Genomic DNA, 23392 nt, shown 5'->3' with positions numbered 1-23392 from the left:
CCCTTCACAAGAGGCGCCCCAAAGATCACATGTTTCAAATGCAAACCAGCTGGCCTGGGGAGGCAAAGGGCCCATGTGGGCACCTTCCCCCTCCTGCAGAAGAACTGAGACGGCCCCTGGGAACGAACCCAAACAGGCTGCCCCAGAAGACCACAGGCTCCCGACCGATCACCCGCTGTCGGTAAGTAAACCAGGCTCATCCCCACTCAAAGCCACCGGCAGCTGTTCTGTTTCCTTAACAAAACAGCCAAGACATAAACCCACCAGCTCCAGTGGGGGCACCTGGGGAAATCTTGGGAAGTCCCTGTATGTGTCTAACCTTAGGCCCTCATGCGTCAGTGCCAGCCCTTTTCTTCTCCTGTTCTAGACGACAGAAACAATGTCCGTTTTCACTACAGCCGCTCTCAGCCTCTCTCTCAGCTCTAAAATAGCTGGGGATTGTTATCAGCAACTTTCCTCTCAACTGTCTCACTCAGAAGCAGAAGGTTTTTAAGCAGCGATAATGATCTGCTCCACGCTGTCATTTTCTTTCAACTAAAGCCTGGTAAAGGAGCCCTGCGAGAGTCTCATCCAAGGTCAAACAGCAAGCACGTACCGCCTCTACCGGTGCCACCCCCATCTCGCTGGGGAGATACCAGCTCTGCGCCTCCCTGCCGTGCGCGCTTGGGGTCTTCTGTGTACTAAGAGGGGGACTGGCCTCATTTTTGCAACTCGTTCCAGTTCCTACCACGGCCGAGGCTGCCCACCCCACCCTGGCCTTTGTCTGCCTCCCTCCCCACTGCTAAAAAAGAGGAAAAGAAACTTGCGTTAGGTGTCCGGGGAGAGCGCGTGGCTCAGGGACGCCAGGCTGTGCGGGTTGTTGCCGGGTGAACAAACCGCACACAAATCCCAGCCCCGAAAAAGTCCCACCTCCCCTGTCACCGCAGCAACGGGAGCCACGCCTCCAGCGCAAACACAGCCCGCGGCCCCGCCAAGGACCACTCCCGACTCCCCGGGGACCCCTGCCTTCCCAGCGACCCAGCCCAGCTGGAAGGAGGAATGGAGCCGATGTCCCCATTACTCGAAGGTGGAGAATGAGGCCGGGGGTGGGGCGGAGACCGCAGCCAGCGGGGTCTGAACTCGCGCCCAGATCGCAGGTTCCGGGCTCCCTCCCTTTCCCGGAGCCGCAATCTGTACCCTACTCGTGCGCATGGAGTCCCCACGTGGGAGAGACCCAAAGCAGCGCTGTCCCTGGAGAGGGGAGCCCAGCGGAAATGTCCGATCTCCCTCCCCATTCTCCAGACCGGGAAGCTGAGCCCCGCGGGGACCCCCAAGAGACCCTCCCCAGCTCACCTGCGGGCCGCGGCGCGAGGGTGGTTTCCTGGAGTTGAGCGGCAAACAAAGGCCACCAATAGGCGCGCGGGGCGGGGTGACGGCTGCTTTGCATAATACCGGAGGGCAGCCAGGGATGGCGGGGGCGGATACTTGGGGGGCGGGTCTTCGTGGTGCCCAACCAATAGTAGGGAGGCGGCCGCTTGCACCCAGCCTCTCGCGACTCGGAAGTCGGAGAGCGGGCTCCCTGGTTCCAGGACTGAAAATCTCACATCTGCCTCGCTGCGTCTTCCTACTGGAATCCGTCCTACCGCTGATGGGAGACTGAAGCCCAGAGGGTAAGAAATTTGTGCAAGGTCTCGCAGAGCCACCATGAGGAAGAAATCACAAACTTTTACCACTGAAATGGATGGCTTAGTGACAAATGCACTTGTCGTGGGCACTCGGTAGGTGTCTGGCTCTGTTGTAGGTGTGATGATTTCAATCCTCTCCTAGGCCGTAGCAGGGTATCACCCCCCACCCCCACCCCCATTGTGTTCCAGTCCAATCCCCTGGAGATGAGCCTGAAAACTTGTCCAAAGTCAAGCAGTGACCGAAAGGAACCATAATCCCTACCCAAATACATCAATGGAACTAATGTAATAAGCACTTCCACTAGCCCTGTTACACGGGAGAGTCAACAGGGGCTGAGGCAGGAAGCGACTTGTCAGAGGCACTCTTCTGCTGTGTTTCTCCCCTCCGGGCAGGAAGTTCCTGAAACTGTCTTGGGGCTGTCTGTCCCCAGGGCACTGGGCCAAGTGGAGACAAAATGCAGAGGTCATCACCTAGGTCAATGATAATCACAGCAGTGCCAGCTCGAAAGCTCCCTTTCAGAACAGATGGGCAAGAACTCTGGCCTGGGAGAGGTGTAGCATTCCCAAGGCCTGGGAGATCCTCCTGTTATCACATCTGGAAGCACTTCCGCAGGGTGACCCAAAGCCATTTGCTGGCCTTTTCACAGCTTCTGGTGAAGGCCTGCATTCCTTGGCTTGCCAGCCCTTCCTCCATCTTCAGAGTATAACCTTCCAGCCACTGCTTCCATCAGCACCATCCCTTTCCCTCTCCTGTGACAAATTTTTCTCTATCTCCTTGCCTTCTTTTTGTGGGGAGGGCAGGGGGTAGTGGGGATTGAACCTAGGCTTTTGCGCTGAGCCCAGCTTTAATTTTTTAGTTACTTGTTTATTTTGGAGACAGGGCCTTGCTACGCCACCTGGGCTCAGACTTCTTCAGTCCTCTAGCCTCAGCCTCCCTGAGTGCTAGGATTATAGGCAAATACCCCCGTGCCCAGCTCTGCCTCTGTGATCCCACTGGGCCCGTGCAGTGAATCCAGTATCATATCTCCGCCCCAGGACTTCAGCTTCTTCACATCCACAGCTCTCTTTTACCCTATAAGGTAACGGACAGAGTCTAGGTGTGGGAATCTGGTTATTTGGGGGTGCCTATTATCCAGCCCATCATATGCATTTTACAGGTGAGGAGCTTGACCTGGGGTGAAATCACCTGCCTGGGACCACAGAGGGCTTAGACTGGAGGTCAATGCCTGAGATCAGAGCCCTGAGGATGCCCCCTGAAGGAAGGAGGGGCTTAGTCCCCTCCCTCAGTGACCCTGAGGATCTGGGGAGGGAGGAGCAAACAACTCCTGGAGAGGGGCTGGGGGCTTCAAGGACACCAGCTGCCTCTGGGGAATTCACGGCTTTGGCCTTGGGCGGTCTGCCTGGGCTGGAAGGGAACAGGGACAGCTAATAGCACCTTGAATCAGACCATGTGGCCCACGTCCCCTTGTTCAGCTCAGGCAGAGCTCTGAGCACAGTCCTGCTGGGCAAAGCAGGACTTCTCAAACACTTTCCCCACCAGACAAATCCTGGGGACCAGAGGAAAGGGGCCCTGGGGCTGGCCCTGAGGCCATATGTCCACCGTCGTGCCCCCTTCTCCTCCCTGCCCTCTCCATGAGTTTGCTTTCAGCACCCACTGCCCTGGGTACAGAGACAGCTATAGAGACAGGCTACAGAGACAGCTGGACCTATGGAAGTGCAGGAATGCAGGAGACTGGGAATTCACAACAGGTACCAAGCCCAGCCTGGGTCTTCGGTGGAGACAGCACTGCCTCCCTTACACTCCAGGTCCCCAGGTAGAGGCTGACACTGCCCTCTGGGGACTGCCTGAAATCCTGCAGTCCTTTGGATTTTCCCCTTTCCTGGCCTGCTGCCCCCACACACACTACAGGCCCCCCTAGAAGCACTTCCTTAAGGAATCACTTTCCAGAGCCCACCTGAGACCTGCATTTTAAAACATGCATTCTACACCATAACAAACCTGTGTGGTTTTGTCTAAAAACATCATCTGTACATACATATGTGTTTTGCCCTCACACCTTCAAATAAGGGGCTCTGAGATGCAGGTGAGGGTCATGCGCCCTGCCACCCTGCTGTGTGGGTTGCAGAGTCCCAAGGTGGTCCTGTAATGCTCTGGGTGGCCCCATCTGTCCTGTCCACTCCTCCCCTCTCTCCACACAGAGCAGTCAAAACCCTGGCCACATAGGCAGGCCACACAGCATGCTGGCCCCTAACCTGGTTCAGATTTCTTTATTGAAAAATTAAAGTCATAAGCTCTGTATATAAATACACGGACATTGTTGGTCGCCCGCAAGGCCTCTGGGATAGGCTGGGGGTACAGTGGGAAGCTGGGCTTTGGGGTCCCTGCACCATGGGGTGGGCAATAAATAATAAATACCAGGGGGATAAGGAGCCAGGAGGAACAGGGGTGGGAGCGGGGCCATCTTGATGCTTATTTGTGGCACTGAAGGTCCTGCAGGAGGCCCCATGGCAGGAAGCTGCATCCTTGGATTCTCCTGTGACCTCACTCTGGGCAAAGGCTCAGGTATCTGGGGCCAGGGGGCAGCAGAGCCAAGAAACAGGATCTGCCTTTTCTCTTCCTCTCCTCTTCCTGTGGCCCACTTGTACTGAGCGCCTACTGTGGACCAGCACATAGATTCTGACTGACCTGTTTGCCTTGCCTGACTCTGGTCCAGTGGGTCAGGACAGAGTGAGAGGGGGGCACTTCCTGCCACCCTGGCCATCCAACCCCCACCCCTCAGGGAGCCTGAAAGTGCCAGGACAGGGGAGGGACGGGGACCAGGAGCTACACAGTAGTGGGAGGCGCTCAGCCCTGGCCTCTAGAGCATCACATTGAACTCAGTGACCAAGAAGTCGATGTAGTCACGGTCCTTGGACTTGAAGGCCTCCGCGATGATCCGGGCGGCCTCCCGGTGCTCCTTGCCGCGGAGCGTCAGCCCATTCACTTCCAGGATCACGTGGCCCACCTTGAGCTGCCCACAGTTGTGGGCCGAGCCCCCTCGCTGCAGAGCGAGACAGGGCAGGGGTCACCCGGGTGACTGAGTGGTGGGCAGGCCTGGCTCTGGCCACCTGACGGGCAGTCTGACATGGCCAGCTAGGCAGCCACATCCTGGTGTCAAAACTGCAGCTGCACAGAGCAAAGGGGTTGTGAGCCTCCCAGTTCCCTGGTCTGGGGGTCCAGGATGAAGAGGGGGTGTCCTGCCCATGCAACCAGACCCTTCAGGGACACTTGATAGTGCTGAGACAAGGCAGGGACACGCACCAGGGTGCCCTTGGGTGCTGTTACCTCCGGGGTGGCAAGAGCCTGGGCATGCTGAGCAAGAGGACTTCAGGAACTTTGGGGGAAGGGCAACAGGGTCCGGGGGACCCCTGGGGACCTACCTGAATTGTGACGATCCTTGGCAGTGGCTGGCGTGTGTTGGCCCCACCCTCAACGGCGATGCCCAGGGTGGCTGCACTCTTCTTCACTCGAACCAGGGTGGATGTCGGCTCTAGGAGCCCAGGCTATGGGGTGAGGCCTTCTCAGTGGACTGGCCTGGCTGAGGGCTTGGGCTGGGCCACAACCCATCCCTAGGCCAACAGGGCTTGGACTGCGGCCCATGCTGGGAGCCCGTAGGGTGGCAGGGATGAAGCCAAGCACTTGCAGACACTGAAATGCCCCAGCAATAGGCAATGGGGAGCTCACCACCGCCCCTGGTGGTCACTTGCTGAGCTGCACCCTGGGCCCCAGGACCAGCTGTTCTCCACCTTGGGCCCCATCTTCCTCCCAACCCGTACCCCTTCCCTTCTGGCCCTCCTCACCGGTTTGTTGCCCGCCTCTGCGGTCCTCTCATTCCGCGGCAGCTCCTTGCTGCTCCTGCTCTTGGTGGATGCCATCTGTCTGCCTCGGCCTGGGGCACTGGCCTCCGCCTCGCCAGCATCCACGCCACTGTCCTCACTCAGAGTCTGACCACTGTCAGAGAGCTGGGAGAGCGTGGAGGCTGCTGGGGGTTGGGAGACAGAAGGACAGGGACAGGGACAGTCAGGGACGGCTTCCTGGAGGTGGCCATGGAGCCAGAGGCTGGAAGGCTGGGGGACTTCCCAGGCAGAGATGGATGGAAGGAATGAAGGGAGCCAGGGGCTGAAGGGCAGGGAGACCCCTTGCCACCCTCTCCTGCCCTAGCTGCTGCTTCTAGGACATCTGCCTTGATATCCCTGTCTCAGCCACTGGCATAATGATTAAAATGGAGGCCAGCCCAGCCCCCTGATTGTGTTTGTTTTGTTTTAATTTTGAGACAGGGTCTCACTATGTAGCCCAGGCTGCCTTTGAACTTTCCATCCTCCTGCCTCAGCCTCCCAAGGGGTGGGTTACAGTTGTGCATCTTCATGCCTTTGTCTTTGTTTTTTTAAATTCATGCAATGCCGATCATTTTTAATGATGGATTAACATATACAAATTAGGAGATTTCACCTAAATAAGTAGCTTCTAGTTTCCTAAGAAAGAAAAGGAATGCCTGCTGTTCCTGGCCTGCACCCCTGTGTGTGACCCCCTGGCCTGAGCTGAGTGGTGGGCACAGGCCCTCTAGGTGTCTGGGTGACCATGCCGCCCTGAGCCAGAGACCCCAGGTTAAGAATGTGCATCTGGAATCTGGTGGGTCAAGTGCGAATGCCCTTGGACCAGCTGTGCAAGTGTGGGTGGTAGCAGAGCTTATCTGGGCCTTAGATGAGCGATGCCCATCTTAGAGGCTGGCATACAGACTAACAGACACAACCAGCTGGGTCAGGAGAGGCAACCTGGGCTACGCTGCCTGGGCCTGCCACTATTTAATGCAGCTTAGCTCCTTCACCTGCAAATGAGGACACTACCAGCTTCCTTCCATGGCTGCTGAGAGCAGACACATTAATAATGCAGGTAGGCTCTGGGACAGGGTCTGCCTCCTAGAGAGGGTTTCTCCAGCACAGCCTTGGGCTCTTCTCTGCACTTGTGTGCAGCCCAGTGTTGGGTCTGGAGGTGGCGGTGACCACTCCTTGGTCTCTCTGGTTTCTCTCTTGTGTCCCACGGGCTCTCCCATAGCGGCCTGCCCTCCCCAAGCTTCTAGTGTTGTGCATCCTAGCCTGCGGCTGCCTGCTATGTGACTGGTCCTGGGGTCCCCTTCCTTGGCCCAGGTACCACTCTAGCCACAAGATGGCAGCAGAACCCAGTGAAATGTGCCCAGATTGGCTGGGAGAGCCAGGGCTGTCTCCTGCACCCCTTCCGACAGGAGGGCCCACCTGGGACAGCCACCCTACCAACTGATGCTGCAGCCTCAGGCCAGGAGCCTCCTGGGATATGGAGTCCACAACTCCAGTGCCCACAGCCCCACTGCCTGCTCTGTGCAAGGTCCTAGCAGATGGGGATGAAAGAAGCCACCTCTCCCCTCCCTGTGAGGTGAACACAGCAGCCAGCACTGGGGGAGCTGGTGGCGGCCCCAGCCCTCCCAGCAGCCCATGGCTCAGACAGGTGCAGCAGCGGGCTCGGTGACAGTCAGTGGCAGAAGCAGGATCAAGCGCAGGTCTCAGACCAGACCCCAAGCCACTTGAAGACTGGACCCTGACCAGGGGACGTCTGGCTGGCAGGCCCCGGGGCACACACCAGCTCTCCTACTTCACTAGGGCAGCAGCAGGCTGGGCTGCATACTCACTGCGTGCCTGGGGCAGGGCCCGCACTTCGTTCACGTCGGGCTCGCTGTCGGGGCGGTGCACCTCCACCAAGACGAAGTGCTGGTTGGTGCCCACCTGGTCTGGGGGGTTGGAAGGTGAGGGTGGCGGGAGGCACCCCCCAGCCCCCGGGACCTCTACAGGGGGGCTCTTCAGGTGTGGCGGAGACTGGACCCGAGGGAAGGGCCCGATGGGCTGCTGGTTGACCAGGGCCAGGTGGGTGTCCAGCGGCCTCTTGGAGCCAGGGTTGGCAGGGGAGGCAGAGGCATAGATGGGGGAGGAGGGCGAGTCCTGGGCAGGAGAAGCCACCGGGGTGGGTGCGGTGCCCCGTGGTGGGCTGTGGTTCCGTGGTGTGGAGAACATGATGCCTGAGTGGGAAGACGTGGAGGAGGGAGCGGGAGGGTCCTCTCTCCCCAGCTTCCTCAGCTGGCCAAGCGGGCAGTCGTGGCCTTGAGCCAGAGGTGGCAGGGGAGGCGGAGGCCTGGCGCTGGGCAGCTCCTCGGAGGGGGGTCTGACGTCGTCCTGCCAAGAGACCCAACAGGAGTAGAAGGAGTCAGAACCCATGGTGGCAGCAGAGGGGAGGCCGGAGCAGCCGCTCGGTGCAGACCCGGCTGGAACTCGGTGCCTGCTCTATCAGCTCCTGGCCACGCTGCTCTGAATAATGTAACAGCCCAGTGGAAAACTTCTCCCCAGCAGGGCGGCAGCTGAGGAGCGCTGGGATCTTGGCAGGCGTCTCTGGGGACCTCACTGTTCCCTTTGGGAATCGAAGTTCCTAGCATCAGCCAGGCTTGTCACAGGCAACAGGACTTAATTAGAAGCAGGATGAAGAGGGTGAGTGCACAAAAGGCAAGTTTCTTGCCTTTTCTTTCTTTTTTTTTTTTTTGGTACCGGGTATCGAACTTGGGTCCTTGCACTTGTATAGCAGGCGGCAAAACCACTGAGCTAAATCCCCGGCCCTCTCGCCTTTTCTTCTTAGGGGATTATCTGTACTAGAGATGGGAGAGTTGGTGGGACTGGGCGGAGTCTGAATGGACAGGGGGAGGCACACTCGGGTTGTGGTGCTGTGTGGCCCCGGGCAAGGTGCTGCACCTCTCTGAGCACGTCTCTGGGCCATGGGAAGAGTATTCCTGGCAGCAGGGAGGTGGGGATGTGAGGACCTCGTGCACAGCGGGTCAGCGAGATGCCCAGGCCCAGGCGCAGCAGGTGCATGGTGGAGGGCAGCGGAGGAGCCTGTGATTACTCTTCCCCTCTGCTGGGCCCGGGTCCAGGTCTCACGGGCCCTCTGCTAAATGCTGTATTTCAATCATTAAATTATCCCTCACCACAAACTCATGGGGCAGGTATGCTATTATCATCCCCATATTACAGATGAGAAAACAGAGGTGCAGACAGGCTCAGGAATTTGCTCAAAGCCTCAGAGTCAGTGGAAGAAGTGGGATTTGAACCCAGGCAATCTGGCTCAAGTGCAGGCCATTCAAAAGCCATTAGGGTCAGAATCACCAAGTGTGGCATCATATTTAGTGTCCGAGTCCCACCCGGCCGTATGGCCTCTCAAGGGGGTGTTCACACAGCTCCAGGTGTCTGTGCTTGCTGTGGCAATGTTCAGGTAGCTTACCAAAAGTCAGGATGCACTTAGCCCCCCTAAGTCACCAGGAGTGAACCAGCCAGCCAGGCCCATGGGAGATGGCCGTGCGGCACAGTGTGCAGGCCTGCTGGTGGGCCCATCCTCTCCCCAGTCCTGTGTCTCCTTCCAGGGGGAGCTCAGGGGACACCCGAGCCACCCAGGGAGAGCAGAGCACCACTCAGGGGCCAGCAGGGCCTTACCACGGACACATCGGGGAGGGCATTGGCCCCGCCCTGCACATCCTGGCCAGTTTCCTCCAGGTCCAGCGTGTTCTGGAAACAGACAGGAGAACAAGCTGAGCAAACAGAAGAGGGGACAGCCAGTCTCTCTTCCAGGGCACCCAAATCAGCGAAGCCTTGTGACATTTGACATGTCCTGCTCTGTAGACTTTTACCCATTACAACTAACTTTTCTGCCCATAGAAGTCAGTTTTCCTTTGAGACTTTCTGATCATTTTCAGGGCTCCCCTAAAGTACCTGGAGATGCTGGGGGTGTCTTGGCCTTAACTGGGTGTCCTGGGCCCAGTCTTGAGTGTCCTAGTGCTGTGCTGAACAGACTTAATGTCTCCCCAACCCAAGGACTCACTCTCACTGTGGAACAGAACCTCAGAAGGTGAGAAAAGGGGGCCATGCAAATGGGAAATGACAGGAACACCTCTCTCCCTCTCTCTCTCTCTCTCTCCCTCCCTTCCTCCCTTCCTCCTAATGGCTTTAATCCTGAGGGGTTGGCTTAAAATATAATTAGGCCTTATTCTGAAAAAAAGCCACTCATTTCTTCCTTCCTTCCCTCCCAAGCGCTCCCTCAAGTGACATCTTCCTGCAAAAGCTCATCTCTGGGTGGCTGAGGAGAGCTCCTCTCTGAGCTGGGCTCTTGTGAGGACTCAGGCAGCCATTTTTCTCCACCTCACAGAGCCCAGGATGGCAGTTGGCCTCTGCCACTGATCCTGGCTTTACCAGCCCAGAGAGCTGGAAAAACATTTCTGGGTATGTCTGTGGGGTGCTTCTGAAAGAGATGAGCATTTGAGTGTGAAGGCTGAGTGAACATCACCCTCCTATCACCAATCCGTGAGGGCCCCCATGGAATAAAATGGTGGAAGAAGGGCAAGTTGAGCTCTCTGGTGCTGGGGCAGCCATTTTCTCCTGCTCTCAGGGGTCACTTTTTTGTTTCTGCAGTGCTGAGCACAGAACCCAGGGCCTCAAACATGCTCATCAAGCACTCTCCACTGAGCCACACCCCAGCCCCTTTGCTGTCTTTGTTATGGTTTATGTCTAGATGTCCCCTCAAAGCCTCATGTGCTCACAGGTGGGGCTTTTGGGAGGTGGTGGGATTATGGGGCACCATAGCTGACTTGCTGTTAGGAGGTGGGGTCTGGCCTGAAGAGGTGGTCACTGGGGGGCATGGCCTGGAGGGGTTTATCTCCTTTCCCCACACCTCCTTTCACTCTCTCTCTGCTTCCAATCTGCCATGCCTTCTGCCATGAAGCCAGCTAACTATGGACTGCAGCCTCTACAAATGGTGAGCCAAAATAAACCTCTCCTTCAAGCTGTGGGTGCTGGGCACTGAGTCCCAGTGATGAGAGAGTGACTAAGACAGCACTCCAACATCAGCTCTCCTGGGTCTCCCGCCTTCGGACTCAGCCTGGAACGATGTCTCCAGCTCTCCCAGGCCCCAGCCCACCAATGGCAGATCATGGGACTTCTCAGCCTGCACAGGAAGTCTTTTGTGTAGCTGTGCATATCCTGCTGGTCCTGTTTCTATGGGGAACCAAGACTAACACAGCCACCTGAGTCAGGGCTGGGGTGAGCCCTTAACACTGAGTCTCAGAAGCTCCAGACCGGACCGAAGGGGCTGGGGACACAGCAGAGGTGAGACATCCCTGCCCTGCTGTCAGGAGCCTGGAGGCAGAGGGGTCAGGAGAGACTGTGGAGGCACATCGTGCAGGCAAATGGCATCGGATGCCTAGGGAGGGCGGTCCAGGCAGGGTTCCTGAAAGAGGAGATGCAGCTCAAAGCTGTGTCTTGAAGGTGAGCAGGGCAAGAAGGGGAGGGTGGGTGTTCAGACAGAAAAAGTGCAGGTGAGGCAGTGAGACGGGAGAATCTGCCAGGCAGCTGTCGGCTCCACAGGAGAGAAGCCTGGGCTGAGCCTGAGGGCAGTGGGTTGCCATGGAGATGAGGTCAAGTTTGCCATCTATGCAGATTTCTTTTGCTCACTCCCCACTTCCCTCTGGCTGCTGCCTCTGCCTCCCAACCCAGGACCCACAAGGCACGCTCCACTTGCTCACCTTCTAGGTCCTCCTCTCGGGGCTCCTTCGGGATGAGGTCTACCTGACAACCCCATGGAAAATCACAACCCCCGCTCCACCCCTGCCCTGCTTTCCTGTCTCTTTCGAATGATCACCATGTTCCAGCCAGCAGCCTGATGCCTTCTGAAAACCTCATCAGGTCATACCTCTCCCCAGTCCGTGACCCTGGGACCTTTCCACCTTTCTTGGAGGAAATTCCACACTTCATACAACTGCACCCTTTCTCACTATTCCTCTGGCACAAGGGGCTTGTTCCCACCTCAGGACCTTTGCACTTGCTGCTCTCTCTGGTTGAACCACGATTATGGCTCCTTCCCTCACTTTTTTAGTTCTTCCTTCACAAGGCCCTTCCAGACTGGCCCCATCTATGACAGCACTGCCCCCACGGCTCCATCTGTCCCAAGTCTGCTATGCTTTTCTGTGTAATGCTGTTCATAGCCTGACTTTACTGTCTGTCTCTCTGACTAGGATAGAAATTCTGAGAAGGCAGGACTTGTGACCACTGGGTCTCCACTCAGAAGAGTGGGTGCTCAGTGAATGTTTTTTTTTTTGTTTTTGGTACCAGGGATCGAACTTGGGTCCTTGTGCTTGCACAGCAGGCGGCGAAACCACTGAGCTAAATCTCTGGCCCCTCCGTGAATGTTTACTAGGCACGTTCATGAGTCAGTGGGTGAGGGAATCCATCCATAGCTGGAGCTGTCAGGAAGTGGAAGGGGAGAGGGGCTTTGTGGGCCAGGAGTAGAGGGGGTGGGGCTGTAGTCATTGGGGAGCATTTGTTAGTCACTTAGCACGTACTTCCTGGGAGCTCTGGAAGGGTGTGACTGTCTCCTGGAAAGCGCATTAGAGAGCTAGGAACTCTGGAGGCCCATTCTGGGGGCTCCACCTACACCATCTCAGGGACCCCCAGTGACCTGAAAGCGGGGCCTGTGAATCTCCCCGTCACATCTGCTGCCACCAAAGCTCAGAGAGGGAAATGACTGGTCCAAGGTCACACAGCCATTGTACAGCAGATTGGGTTTCCAAGCCAGGCAAGGGTCACACCAAAGCTTATCCTGCTCTGCCCTGCCCCACCCAGGAACAAGATGGTGCCCCGAAATCCCAGGAGCCAGAGGCCCTCTGGCACGAGTGCGAAGGCAGCCATGTGGCACCCTGGAGCTGGGCCAGAAGGTGGGGCTGGAGGAGCGGGGGAGGAATGGACATGGAGCCTGAAGTGGAGCAAGCAGACAGCTGGAGTCCAGCCCTGCCAGACTCCATCTGCCCATCCAATCCTCGTGTATCCAAAATAGCTGCAGACAGCAGCAGGCTTTGAGCCGGGGACGCATCAGCGGAACAGCTCGAAGGCAGGCTTCGAGAGAGGCTCAAGGTTGAGAGCGCACGTCTGCATGTCCTGGCCACCTCCTGGCACCCCTGGGGACTCCAGCGATCCTCCCAGGGGACCCTTCCTCCACTCTAGAGCTGGGGTAACTGAGGCTCAGAGACAGAAGGTTACCAGCTCAAGGTCACACAGCGAGGACAGGGCAGGACACCAAGCCCTATTCAAGGCCTGACTCAGACAAAAAACCCACTTCCCACAGGGCCGGGATGCCTTCCAGGCCTGCTGCCATCATCCCCTTTTTCCGGCCTGCGGTGCTGTTCAGAACATTCCCTTCCTATGGAGGAAAGAACCCCTTATCGATACTCTGAGTCAGCCCAGTCGGGGCCCAGAGTCACAAAAATCTGGTTTGGGTCAACTGAGAGGGAAGAAAGTGAGAAGAACGGCAGGGGATCCTGGAAACATACAGGTTAGGATTGGAGGGTGTCCAGGCCCAGGTGCTGCTCCAGCACCCAGGGCCTCAGCAGAACGAGGCCCTCTGCTCCCCAGCACCGTCCCAGCTCCCGGACCTCTGCCCTCCTGGATGGATGGAGGATGCTTCCGTAAAGGGCTATTTTCAGTGCTTTGTTCTCTAGCTTCATTACTCTCCAGTCAGGCCCAACAGGCTCCCCACCCCTATCCCAAATGCACCTGGGACCTGAGGCGGGTGGCCCTTTCTCATCCGGAACGTGCAGAAATGGAGCCACTGAGTCACAAAAGCTTCCCAAAGGTCACCAGGGCCCAGACTTCTGCCCAAAGGGGCTGCTGACAAAGGGACAGAGAGGGGACAGACAGCAGGTCGAAAGCCTAAGAAGATGGCGGAAAGGGGAGGGCGGGATTCTGAAGAGAAGGCAGAGGCAAGGGAGCAATGGAGGAAACAGAGGAAGCAAAGAGGGGAGAAGCAAGGGGAGGCATGGGAAGCGGAGCTTGTGGCACGAGAAGTGATGGGAGGGCAGTGATTGGAATGGACCGGGAGAGCCAGGAAGTCCTGACATTCCTGGGGCATCGGACCCCCACTTCTCCCGCCACTGCTTGGGGTCGGCGCCTGGAGGCTGCAGGCAACGCCAGCGAGGGGGCTGGGGGACAAGGACCCCAACAGCAAGGAGCCGGGGTCCACCTGCATGGCTGAGCCCCCATGAGAACAGCCCAGTGCCAGCAGCACCGTGCTCTTATCAGCTGGTCACTCCTGCTGAGATCTTGGGCCACTAAGTCACACGGCACTCAGGAGGCTCTCTGGAAGTTTCTGCATGATGTCCCGGGGTGGGATGGGACAGGTGCCTGGCCAGGGCCTGGTGGTGAGGAGTCGCGTCTCTGGGAGCCTGTGACAGATACCCAGGCCTCACCCCTTCTGCTAAGTGGAAAGCTGCCCCCGCCTCTCCCTGCACGGGGAAGGAGAGCAAGACCTGAATCCTCAGGAGGTCAGGACAGGAAGAACCCTTAGGACAGGTGTGGGAAACAAGGCTCCAGGAGGTCACACAGGGACCTGAGAGCCCCTCTAGGGGACAGCAGTCCACTTGCATGTTCATTAACTGCCTCAGCTGTCGAACCACTGTCCTCAAGAGTAATCACCGACCTCTCCTATTGCATCCCAGTACTGCAGACGCCACGATTCGCAATGACAATGGCCACTGACATGGGGCTCAACATTGTCACTGGGCCTGGTAATAAAGAAAGCAGCATGTTTAACTGTGTGCTTCTGTAGTCTGAAAATGGGATTTCACCATGTAGTTGCTGCCTTGGTTGTCCCCTTCGTTTTATTTTTAAATAGGTAAAAGTGTCTTCTGGGAAGAGGCCCCAGGGCCTCCCAGCCTCCAGAAGCCCTGTCTGGTGGAAACATCTCCAGCACCCGAGTCCTTACAGTGGGAGGCAGGTGCTCTGTGACCCTTGGTAGCTCAAGCAAAGCACAAGCTGGGACAAACCACCCCCTTCAGACCCTGGCCGAGATAAAGCATGGCCACCCCAGGGGCCCTTAATGAACTGGGGAAATACAGTGGTGTAAGTGCTGAGGCCCCCTGGGGTGCAGTAGGCTGCTCTACTCCAGCCTTGCAATGGCCCTTAGGACACTTGCAGCTTCCTGGCACTTCAGGCATGGCCAGTCTACCTGAGGAGCAGCTTCGGGCCTGGACAGCAGCCCCTTGGGTTACCCTGTCCTCCTCCTGGCCCCAGAGCACATACAGGGAGGCACCTTAGAGGCAAACAGGATGGCATTTTGCACTTGACGCACGACTGCGTTAGAGTTAAGCTCCAGTGTCCCCCTTCCCCTCACGGATCTCCCATCCTCCTTCACTGCCTCACCTCTCTGCTGCCTGGCAGATACCACACTTCAGATCTGAGCTTGCATGTTTCTTCCCCGATGCCCCAGTCTCCTGCTGTCCCCACCCTTCGGTCGCAGGACTGAAGCGAATTCAGTAGACTACCTTATTAGAGATGGCCTCCTCCACTGGACATGCTAAACTCCAGGGGTCAGGCTCATGCCCAGCAGGGAAGATACACTCCACACATGCTCCAGTAAACGATGGATGGATGGATGGGTTCCACCCTGCCCTAAGCAGTCCGGACCACAGTGGGAAGGCAGGAGGGCAGAGGCCCTCTGAAAACCTGCTTGCTGCCTGGGGGAGAGCAGCCTGATGAGCAGGGTCTCTGTGGTCGGAAGGCCTAAGCCCCTGCACCCTCGCTGTGCCCAGGCCAGAGGAGAGGAAGCTGATGCAGTCTGGCTCAGTACACCCTTCTCCCCTCCTACAGGGCACGGGAGTAGAACAGGACTCTGAGGCCTTCCGGGGCAGGATGTGGCGTGCAGCAGCTCTCGAGTCAGGGTGGGAAAGGTCAGCACCAGGGCCAATCTTAGCTGCTCTTTGGACTCCTTTTCCTTTCCAGCCCTCTGAAGTGGCCCCCTGGCTTTAGACATGCAACACAATTGTGCATGGTTCACACCTGCACATCCACCTGCTCTTGCTGAACAACTCAGACACCTGGTCTCCCCGGCCTACACACAGATACAGAAACTGAGGTTCAGAAGGCTCACGTCACCTGCCCAAGGTGACCCAGCTACTGGTCTGGAGCCAAACCCAGTTGGTTAAACTCCAAAGCCCGTGTGGCGAAGCCCCTCTGTCACTGGTCCGCTTGTACTAGATGAAGAATTCCAGAAACTCCTCCAGCCTTTTCTCACTCTGCTCTCCCAGCCAACATCTTTATGGGGGAAAATGAAATTGCTCGAAGGCAGCCAAAAATGCTCAAGGCTGACTCTCAGTTAGACAATGGACAGCAAGCGTGGTCTGTCTGCGGGGGCATTAGATTTCCTCTGACTGACTACCTCTGCACTGAGGGGACATGGCTGCAGAGCGAGTCACGTTGAACCTGGGACTGATCACAGCACAGAGCCAAGAAACTGGGGCTAAATGGAAACTGGTTCCATCTGGAGCAACATATGGGCATCTGGGTCACTGGAGCTGGGTGCCTGATGCCACCTGTGCATCTGAATGGCAGAGCAAAGGGTCTATTCTCTGACATAAGAGGGGAATGTTGAAGATAACCCTGCAGGTGCCTGGGGGTGTGGCTTCAATTTAGTTTCTCTTCGACATTTCCTGGGCTCCTCTGGGTGCCAGGCACAGGGCCAGCACCGAGGATGCAGACAGGAAACCGATACTTCCTCTTGTAGCCCACAGGCTCTCCCTCATTAGCGCAGAGAGAAACTGAGGTTGAAGGTAAAACCAGGTGGTGAGTGCTTTAGTGGAGACAGGGAACCCGAGTGAGATAAGAGGAAAGGGACCTGGGTCATCAGAAAGCAAGGTGTTCGGCTGTGATCTGCTGAGACTTGGGGCTGTTTGTTACTTGGCATTATGGCAGCCCAAGCTCAGAAAGATTTGGTAGGGCTGCAGACCAGCACCTGGCACTCAGTGGGAAATGAGTGTCCTTTCTGCCTCTTTCTCTCCTTGGGGGAATGCTGCAGCCCTGGTTCACATGGACAGAGTTCACAGGGCACAGCTGCCATTCTTTGCTGTCCCACCCTAAATATTTTCCAGCACCTTTCGACACAGAGAAGACTCGGAATTGAAGGAATCCTGGGACTTGCCTTGGTCGTGCAGATGGGGAGACTGAGGCAAGGTGGGAGGCTTTATTGAGGGTATATACTGTGCTGTGGGACAGAGCAGACCAGGACAGGAGGCTCTGGACTCCCAAGGCCAGGTGAGCTGCAGGAGGGGCTCCTGGGGGGGGGCATCTGTGCTGTGGCCCCATGAGCAGGTGCCCTGGGAGTACAGGGTGTGGGGGTGGCAGTTGGAGGGGCCCTGGGAGACACCAGTGTCACTGCCCAGGTACAGGAGGACCCAGTGCCTGCAGAGGCTACCATGGGCTGCATTCCTGGAAGCTCTCTTGCCTGCCATTCCTGCTCCTTTCTGAGTTCCACTTTGCTTGTTGCCCTCTGTATCCCAGCACCTAGCACATGTCCAGGACTCACACACCATTTGTAACAGAAGGGAAAGAAGAGGAAGAGGAAGGGAGGCGACAGATGACAAGACAGACAGATGGACGGCTAGGTGATGCCCAACAAGGAAGAACCACAGCAGGCAGCAGGGCTCACAGCACCACTCAGAGGCCACCAGGCTGGGTTCCCAATCTTGGCTCCACCTCTCCCTTGCTGTGTGACCTTAGTCGAGTTACTTGTCCTCCCTGAGCTTTAGTTTCCTTCTCTGTAAAATGGAGGCTGCAGCAGAACTGGCTGCCTGTAGCTCCTGGGAGGGCCACAGAAGAGATGGCTGAAAAGCATTAGGACACCAGGCTCTGTACTGGTCACGAAGGACGGGAGATGCAGACATGGATGCTTCTTTGAGCAGCTGGTGGTCCGGGAGTGACTGCACCGCCCTATAGAGATGACGAGAACTCACTGAGACAAGAAGCCATGACAGAGGCAAGCCTGGCCCACGGAGGAGCCAGGGGTTGGAGGTCGCCTCTTGAGAAGGTCGGGGAAGCCTTCCTGGAGGAAGTGGCATCTGAGATATGGGGTGATGGGCACACAGGAGAAGGAAGCGGGAAGGACAGCAGGCCCAACAGACAGAACGTGTGGTCTGTGCAAAGCCTGAGGAGGCTCTCGGGAGCAGGGCATGGAAATGATCTCCTCACTTTTACAGATCCTAAAGCTGAGCTCAGAGAGGGGAAGCCACTTCTTGAGATCACACAGCAAGGAAGGAGCAGAGCTGGGATTTGAACAGTGGGGTTCCTCGCCCCAGAGCCTGAGAACACCTGAGGAACTGGCTGACAGTGAGCACCGGGAAGAAAACCCAGTTCCCACCAGGGACAGGTGTGGACGTGAGGGGTGGCAGGGAGGGCTACGGCCTCTGGCTCTGCCCTGCCTAAGGGGTCCCCGGGCACACACAGTCCCCCACCCTGCAGAAAGGACGGTACCTCCATCAGGTCTATAAGCCACAGCAGCCGCTCCTGGGGGTGGCATGTGGGGGTGGGAAAAGGCAAAAAGAAAAATACATCAAATAAACACGAGGGGATGAGGTGGCGACAGCAACAGCCCCTCTCTAAATGCACACACACACAGCCACACTGGTACAAAACAAACAGGAGGCTCCAACTCCTCTTCAAGCCATCCTGACTGCTCTGGACAGGCATGAAGGACGGAGAGGACCACGGAAGGCCCCAAACAGGCTGGGAACAGGCAAGCGCCACGTCCAAGGTCACACATGCTCATGACAGGCGGAGCCTCAAGCAGTGCCCTGCCTGCCCGGGAGGCTGGGGTAGGGGAGGCTGCAACTTCAGGGAGGCCAGGGGGGCCGAGCCCTGTGCTGCCAGAGGATCTACAGTCTGGCACTCAGGGTGGGCCGAAGGTCACAGGAAAGAGGCCTTCCCTCAGCCCATCCTTCCCAGAGCCTACAAGTGTGCTCGAGGCCCTGGGCATGATGCTCCAGGTGCTTTCCCAGCAAGGATGGGGTGGACAGAAAGAACCAAGGCTTCCCTACCCTAGGCCGGGAGGAGACGGCCCCAGAACGCTGCCACTGGTGGGCTCTGGTCCCAGGCCGATGGGCATTCTTGAACTTCCCAAGAGGCTGGGGACATGGTGTCACGACTCCTTTGCACGGGAGGAAACTGAGGCACTGAGAGGCGAGGTGACTTTGCGGCTGCCTCTCCACCTGCGTGGCTTTCTCTAGAAACCCCTGCCCCAGGCCTGGAGCTCACCCTGGCCCAGGTGTTCCTAATCCCGACACACGTGAGCTTCCTAGTGTGTCAGTCTCATACAAACGGTCCCTCAGAGTGGTCCCATCCCACAGAATGAGAGAGGGCTTTAGGACCACCCTTTCCATCTGCCCTCAAAACCTCCCTGCTTGAAACCATCGTGTGGCCTGAGCTCTGCCATCCTCAGGTGCTCTCATCTGCATCGAGACCCCTCTGGCAGCCTGGGGTCACACCTGCCACAGCAGGGGCCTGGAGGATCCAGAGGAAGTGTTCCTCGGGAGGGGGAGACACTCCTGGCTGGGACAAGGTCACTGTGGGCCAGTGGTGAACTGGGGCGGGGGGTTCTGACCCTACAGGGGTCTTTCTGAGCAGAGTGGTCACTATGCTCCCTCCTGTCCTCCAGTCTGACCTGTCCCAGGGCCCTGGGCTGCTGCAGCTGGAGCCAGCAGAACCTCAGGCCATTTATCCGGGGGAAACTGAGGCCCAGGGAGGCCAGGGCTTAATCCCAGATCGGCCTCTCAGAGGAGGAGACACCTCTACTCTGCCCCTTGGAGTTCTGGTTCCTGATTCCTGATTCCGAAGGGACCACCCCAGAACCACAGCCTGCAGTTGGCCAGGTTTTAGCACACTGGGTCATGGCTCCTGAAGCTGCCCGTGGACATTCTCCAGGCTAATCTCAGCCAAAGTTGAACCCAGAGGCAAAGGGCCCAGCAGGTGGAGGCTGGCAGTCAGAATCCAGCTTACCACTCAGCCCACAGTCAGGCGATGATCAGAGCCTGACTTGCATATGGAAGCGGGAAGAGTGGCCTCTCCCTGCCTGGAAGTGATCTGCTCTTCTGGAAATGTGAACCAGCCTCCATTGCAGCCTGCCCAGAGCTGTAGAGGGTCTGCTCATGGCAGCTTCTGGGTCATCCCAGAAGGGAGGAGGACTCTTGGAGATAAAGCTAACAAGGGATGGGAAAGAGGGGTACAGGAGGAGAAGATCCCCAGAAACCCAGAGCCCCAGAGCTAAGTTCAGGCCACACTGGAAGTTGCGTCTGAAAGATAGAAGGTGCATGCCCACCTACACCCAGTGTCCACCTGGTCCACAACCCTGGACACACTGCACCCCACTTAGCAGGTGCTGAGATCCCCCGGACCAAGCTCCCCATTCAGAGTGCCAGTCCAGCACAGGGGAGCCACAGTGGTTAAGAAGCACTGCTTCCCCCTCCCCTTCCACGGAAGAGTGGGGCTGGACATGCAAAGGCAAGAACGGTGTGTGGAGGAGACAGCGGAATCACGCTGGCTCCTGGCTTCCAGCCTCACTCCTCCCCTCGAGAAGACGCCAGTGACCAGATGAATAAGGAGAGCTCTGCTCCTGCCCCTTCCTGCAGAGCCTCCTGAGGGGAATCTGGCTCTGAGCATCCCGGAGGTAGAAGTACCCCTGGCTGGACCAGATGCTGTTTGGGGGCTGGTGAATCTGTGGGAAAGTCAAGCCGGGTCGAGGCTCCAGGGGCCAGAGGGTGGCTTCTTGGGGAAAGCCAGAGTCACAGTCCAAATGCCGTGCCCACTGCCAGCGATTAAGGGACTGCCCGAGTCAGACATCGTGGTGCCAGACTTCACTGTGTCTTTCATTTGATCCCCGAAGGGATCGTAATTACGTATTTGTCCACCCCACACACACACCAGCCAACTCCTAGACTGCTGCCTGCCTCGCATGCAGTAGGCACTCAGCAATTAGGCGACTACAGATGCAGAGACCTAGGTGCAGAGAGGCAAGGGAGGAGCTGGGAAGGATGGGGCTGGGATCCGGCCCCTGACCCGTCTCACTCCAAAGCTCCTGTGTTAACTCTGCCCCTGACCTTCAAGCCAGGGAGCCAGAGACAGAGCAGGAGCGGCTCACCCTGGCCGAGCTGACAGTGGTGGAGGTGCCGTGGCTTCCAGTAGATGAGCCCGTGTCGCTGTAGGAAACCATGGAGTAGGTGTCCCCTGCCCCAGCGCCTGGCGGCTGCCTTGCCTTCATGGACTCAATCTCTCGTCTCAGCACCAGGTGGTCGAAGCAGTCCAGGTCTTGGGGGGAGATGGTGCCTCTCACTTCAGAGAGGAGCGAGAACTGGAGATGGGGACAAGCAGGACACTCAGCGGGGGACTCTTCCAACAGGCGGGCCCAGTAACCCTAATACTCCCAAATCACCTGCATGCAAACTTGACTTTCACTCCTCAACCCACTATGGCTCCCCAGTGCCCTCAGGAGAAAGTCCAAACACCTGCACCTGGACACTAGGCCAGCATTATCTCCCTCCTGCCCCATCACCTCCTCCCTCTCCACATGCACACAGGACTGTCAGTCTCTGAAGACACCATGGTGTTTTACGCTTCGAAGCCCGTGGCTGTGACTTCCACCCCCAAGTCTTATTTCTCTCCCAATCATGCTTCCTCTCGTCTTTCCAAATGTGTACCCTCCTGGTGGACTGGACCACTCCTTCCTCAGACTTCCACTGGAGCTAGGTCTCAGAGCTAGTGGCCCAGCACAGTCACCCAGGGCTCATGACAATGACTGACTGCTGCGGGGTTCACTTGGGCACTGCTTTTCGAAAGCAATTCAGGTGATTCCAAATGTGCACTCAGCACTGGGGCCAATCACGGGCCTTTGTCTGTTTTCCCCAGGGCTGGTTGCCTTCAGGTTGGAGGTGGGGACACCACGGTTCCCAGCGTTCCCCAGGGCTCGGTTTGGCTGACCCCCAGGGGGTGCTCAGTACAGGTCACCTTGGCGTGGGTGTTGAGGAGCTCGAACAGGGCGATGGCGAGGGCCTCCACGGAGATGCTGCTGCCACGGTATTGGTCCAGGTAGTAGGCCATGGTAGCACGCTCCTGCCGGTTCAGCACGTGCCGGGCCTGCTCCTCCAGCAGCACACGCGTCTGGTTCCCCAGGCTGCTCAGGGTCACCTGGGAGCCAGCAGGGCCCTTGTAAAATCCCAGCTGAAAGACAGGAACACAGAGGCCTGGGGATGCTGAGCTGATCGGAGTCAGGGACCTGGCCAGGTGGAGGCAACCACAGAGGGAGGGGCCAGTTTCTGAAAGCCCTCAGGGGTCTCTGCACGACCCACTTCCCCATATTCAGCCTCATCTAGCTGCAAAACACTCACATAGTGCTCTTTTCTTTTCTTAGTTCTGAGGATTGAACTTAGGGCTTTCATACTGAGCTATGTCCCCAGCCCTTTTTAAATTTTTTTGTTTTGAGACAGAATCTTGCTAAGTTGCTCAGATTGGGCTCAAACTTTCAATCCTACTGTGCTGGGCTACACACACCACTTTCATGTCACCTCTGGTTCCCTCATCCATTCAGAGGCCAGCACTATCACCAGGGTCCCATTTATTCCCTAGGTTTCGCTATCTCCCGTGGTACACTGGGAATGACATCAGCTCCTGTACTTCCAAACCATGATTCAGATCTGCACGTACCCAACTCCTGCCCTCCATAGCTTCCCCTGTCACCAGCTGAGTCTAAAATGCCATTCAGTGTCCCCTCCAGGTCCCTGGCCTGCTACTAAAATGCTTTTGTAAAAAGCCCCTCATGTGGGCCCTGTTTAAAAGGCTTTTAATGGCATCCATTATCCGAGTTAGAAGCCAGACTTCTTCTGGTGGCCCACAAAGCCTGTGAGAGCTGAGCATCCTGCCTGTTGCCATGTTACACCCAGCTCCCCGTACACTCGCTTTTCTTCAGCTCCTCCAATAAGCCAAGCCCTCTCCCTGACTCGGGGCCCTAACATGTGCCACTCCATCTGGTCACACTCCACCTCTGCCCTCCTGAGCCTTCTGTGTTTGCTGTCTGCTCTCTCATTCTCTCTCCCACAGTCCCCAACACCTTGCCTTGATGGCACCAGGCATCTTGTCTACCTAGGTACAGTATCTGTTGGAAGGCGTGCTTGGGTTTTAGATGTCTCTTTCATGGGCTGTGACCTCCACGGGGCAGGGACCTGGTCGGTTCTGTTTGCTGCCCTCAGCCCTGGAGAGGGCACCATGGCAGGAACCTGGCAGGAATCTTGAGGGGCGCGGACCTGCCCGGCTGAAACACGCTCAGCATGATGCCCAGCCTGGGACCTAAGCTGGGAGCTATGAAGAAGCTGACGACACCCCACCGATGAGGAAGCCCTTACCTTGTTTGTCCCTTCTGTGGTGAGATCCCCCGAAAACCTGTGGAGAGAGACAAGCTCTTCAGGCACAGGTAGTGGCCCTGCAGTAGAGGGAGTGGCCGAGCCAGGAAAGGGTCAGTGGGGCCCCTGGGCAGACAGGTGGCTTCCAGCCTCCCCAAGGACAATGTGGGCAGCGATTCCAATACCATGAGCGGTGCTAGCTGTCTTGTTTCCAACCCTACAGGACCAGGAGCAACAGCACTTAGGAGAGCACTCGGAGCAGAGAGAGAAGGCGCCCTCTGCCATGCACCTCAGGGTTCCCCAGGCCTGGGGAGGGTGGGACAAGAATGCACTGAGGTCCTCAGGGACCACTTGAGGGGGACTCCATCACCTCGGCGGCCCATGTTGTCATGAAAAAATGTAGGCTCAGGCAGCCAGACTTCCTGCTTT

General features: G+C 57.4%; 1 protein-coding gene and 1 long non-coding RNA gene across 12 annotated transcripts in view; one reads left to right on the top strand and one right to left on the bottom strand.

Annotated features, from left to right (window-relative positions):
• LOC110350198 (uncharacterized) lies at window positions 1-16061 on the top strand. 6 transcript variants are annotated; one of them, XR_015439865.1, is made up of 4 exons: window positions 1-181; window positions 368-8210; window positions 9464-9615; window positions 10486-16060. It is a non-coding gene; the product is annotated as an uncharacterized LOC110350198 (long non-coding RNA). The 6 variants fall into 6 exon arrangements; XR_015439864.1 differs by having other exon boundaries at window positions 368-9615; window positions 10486-16061; XR_015439863.1 differs by having other exon boundaries at window positions 368-9615; window positions 9798-16061.
• Window positions 3917-23392, bottom strand: part of Whrn (whirlin) — an 88023-nt gene continuing 68547 nt past the window's right edge. For 3 of the 6 annotated variants that reach the window (XM_021262187.2, XM_021262189.2, XM_021262191.2), the window contains 9 exons: window positions 22967-23003; window positions 21576-21788; window positions 20713-20922; window positions 18054-18086; window positions 9204-9275; window positions 7364-7901; window positions 5505-5686; window positions 5085-5207; window positions 3917-4705 (listed from right to left, as the gene is read on the bottom strand). In XM_021262187.2, coding sequence (XP_021117846.2) covers window positions 4523-4705; window positions 5085-5207; window positions 5505-5686; window positions 7364-7901; window positions 9204-9275; window positions 18054-18086; window positions 20713-20922; window positions 21576-21788; window positions 22967-23003 — 1591 coding nt within the window. In that variant the 3' untranslated portion in view covers window positions 3917-4522. The remainder of the gene's footprint in view (window positions 4706-5084; window positions 5208-5504; window positions 5687-7363; window positions 7902-9203; window positions 9276-18053; window positions 18087-20712; window positions 20923-21575; window positions 21789-22966; window positions 23004-23392) is intronic. The other 3 variants (XM_021262188.2, XM_004849502.4, XM_004849501.4) reach the window with 3 other exon arrangements.

This window comes from Heterocephalus glaber, unplaced genomic scaffold (genome assembly GCF_053883595.1).
Source record: "Heterocephalus glaber isolate CG9 unplaced genomic scaffold, H.glaber_assembly_v1.0 deba00001479, whole genome shotgun sequence".
Taxonomy (NCBI): domain Eukaryota; kingdom Metazoa; phylum Chordata; class Mammalia; order Rodentia; family Bathyergidae; genus Heterocephalus; species Heterocephalus glaber.
This window is presented reverse-complemented; position numbering and strand designations above follow the sequence as displayed.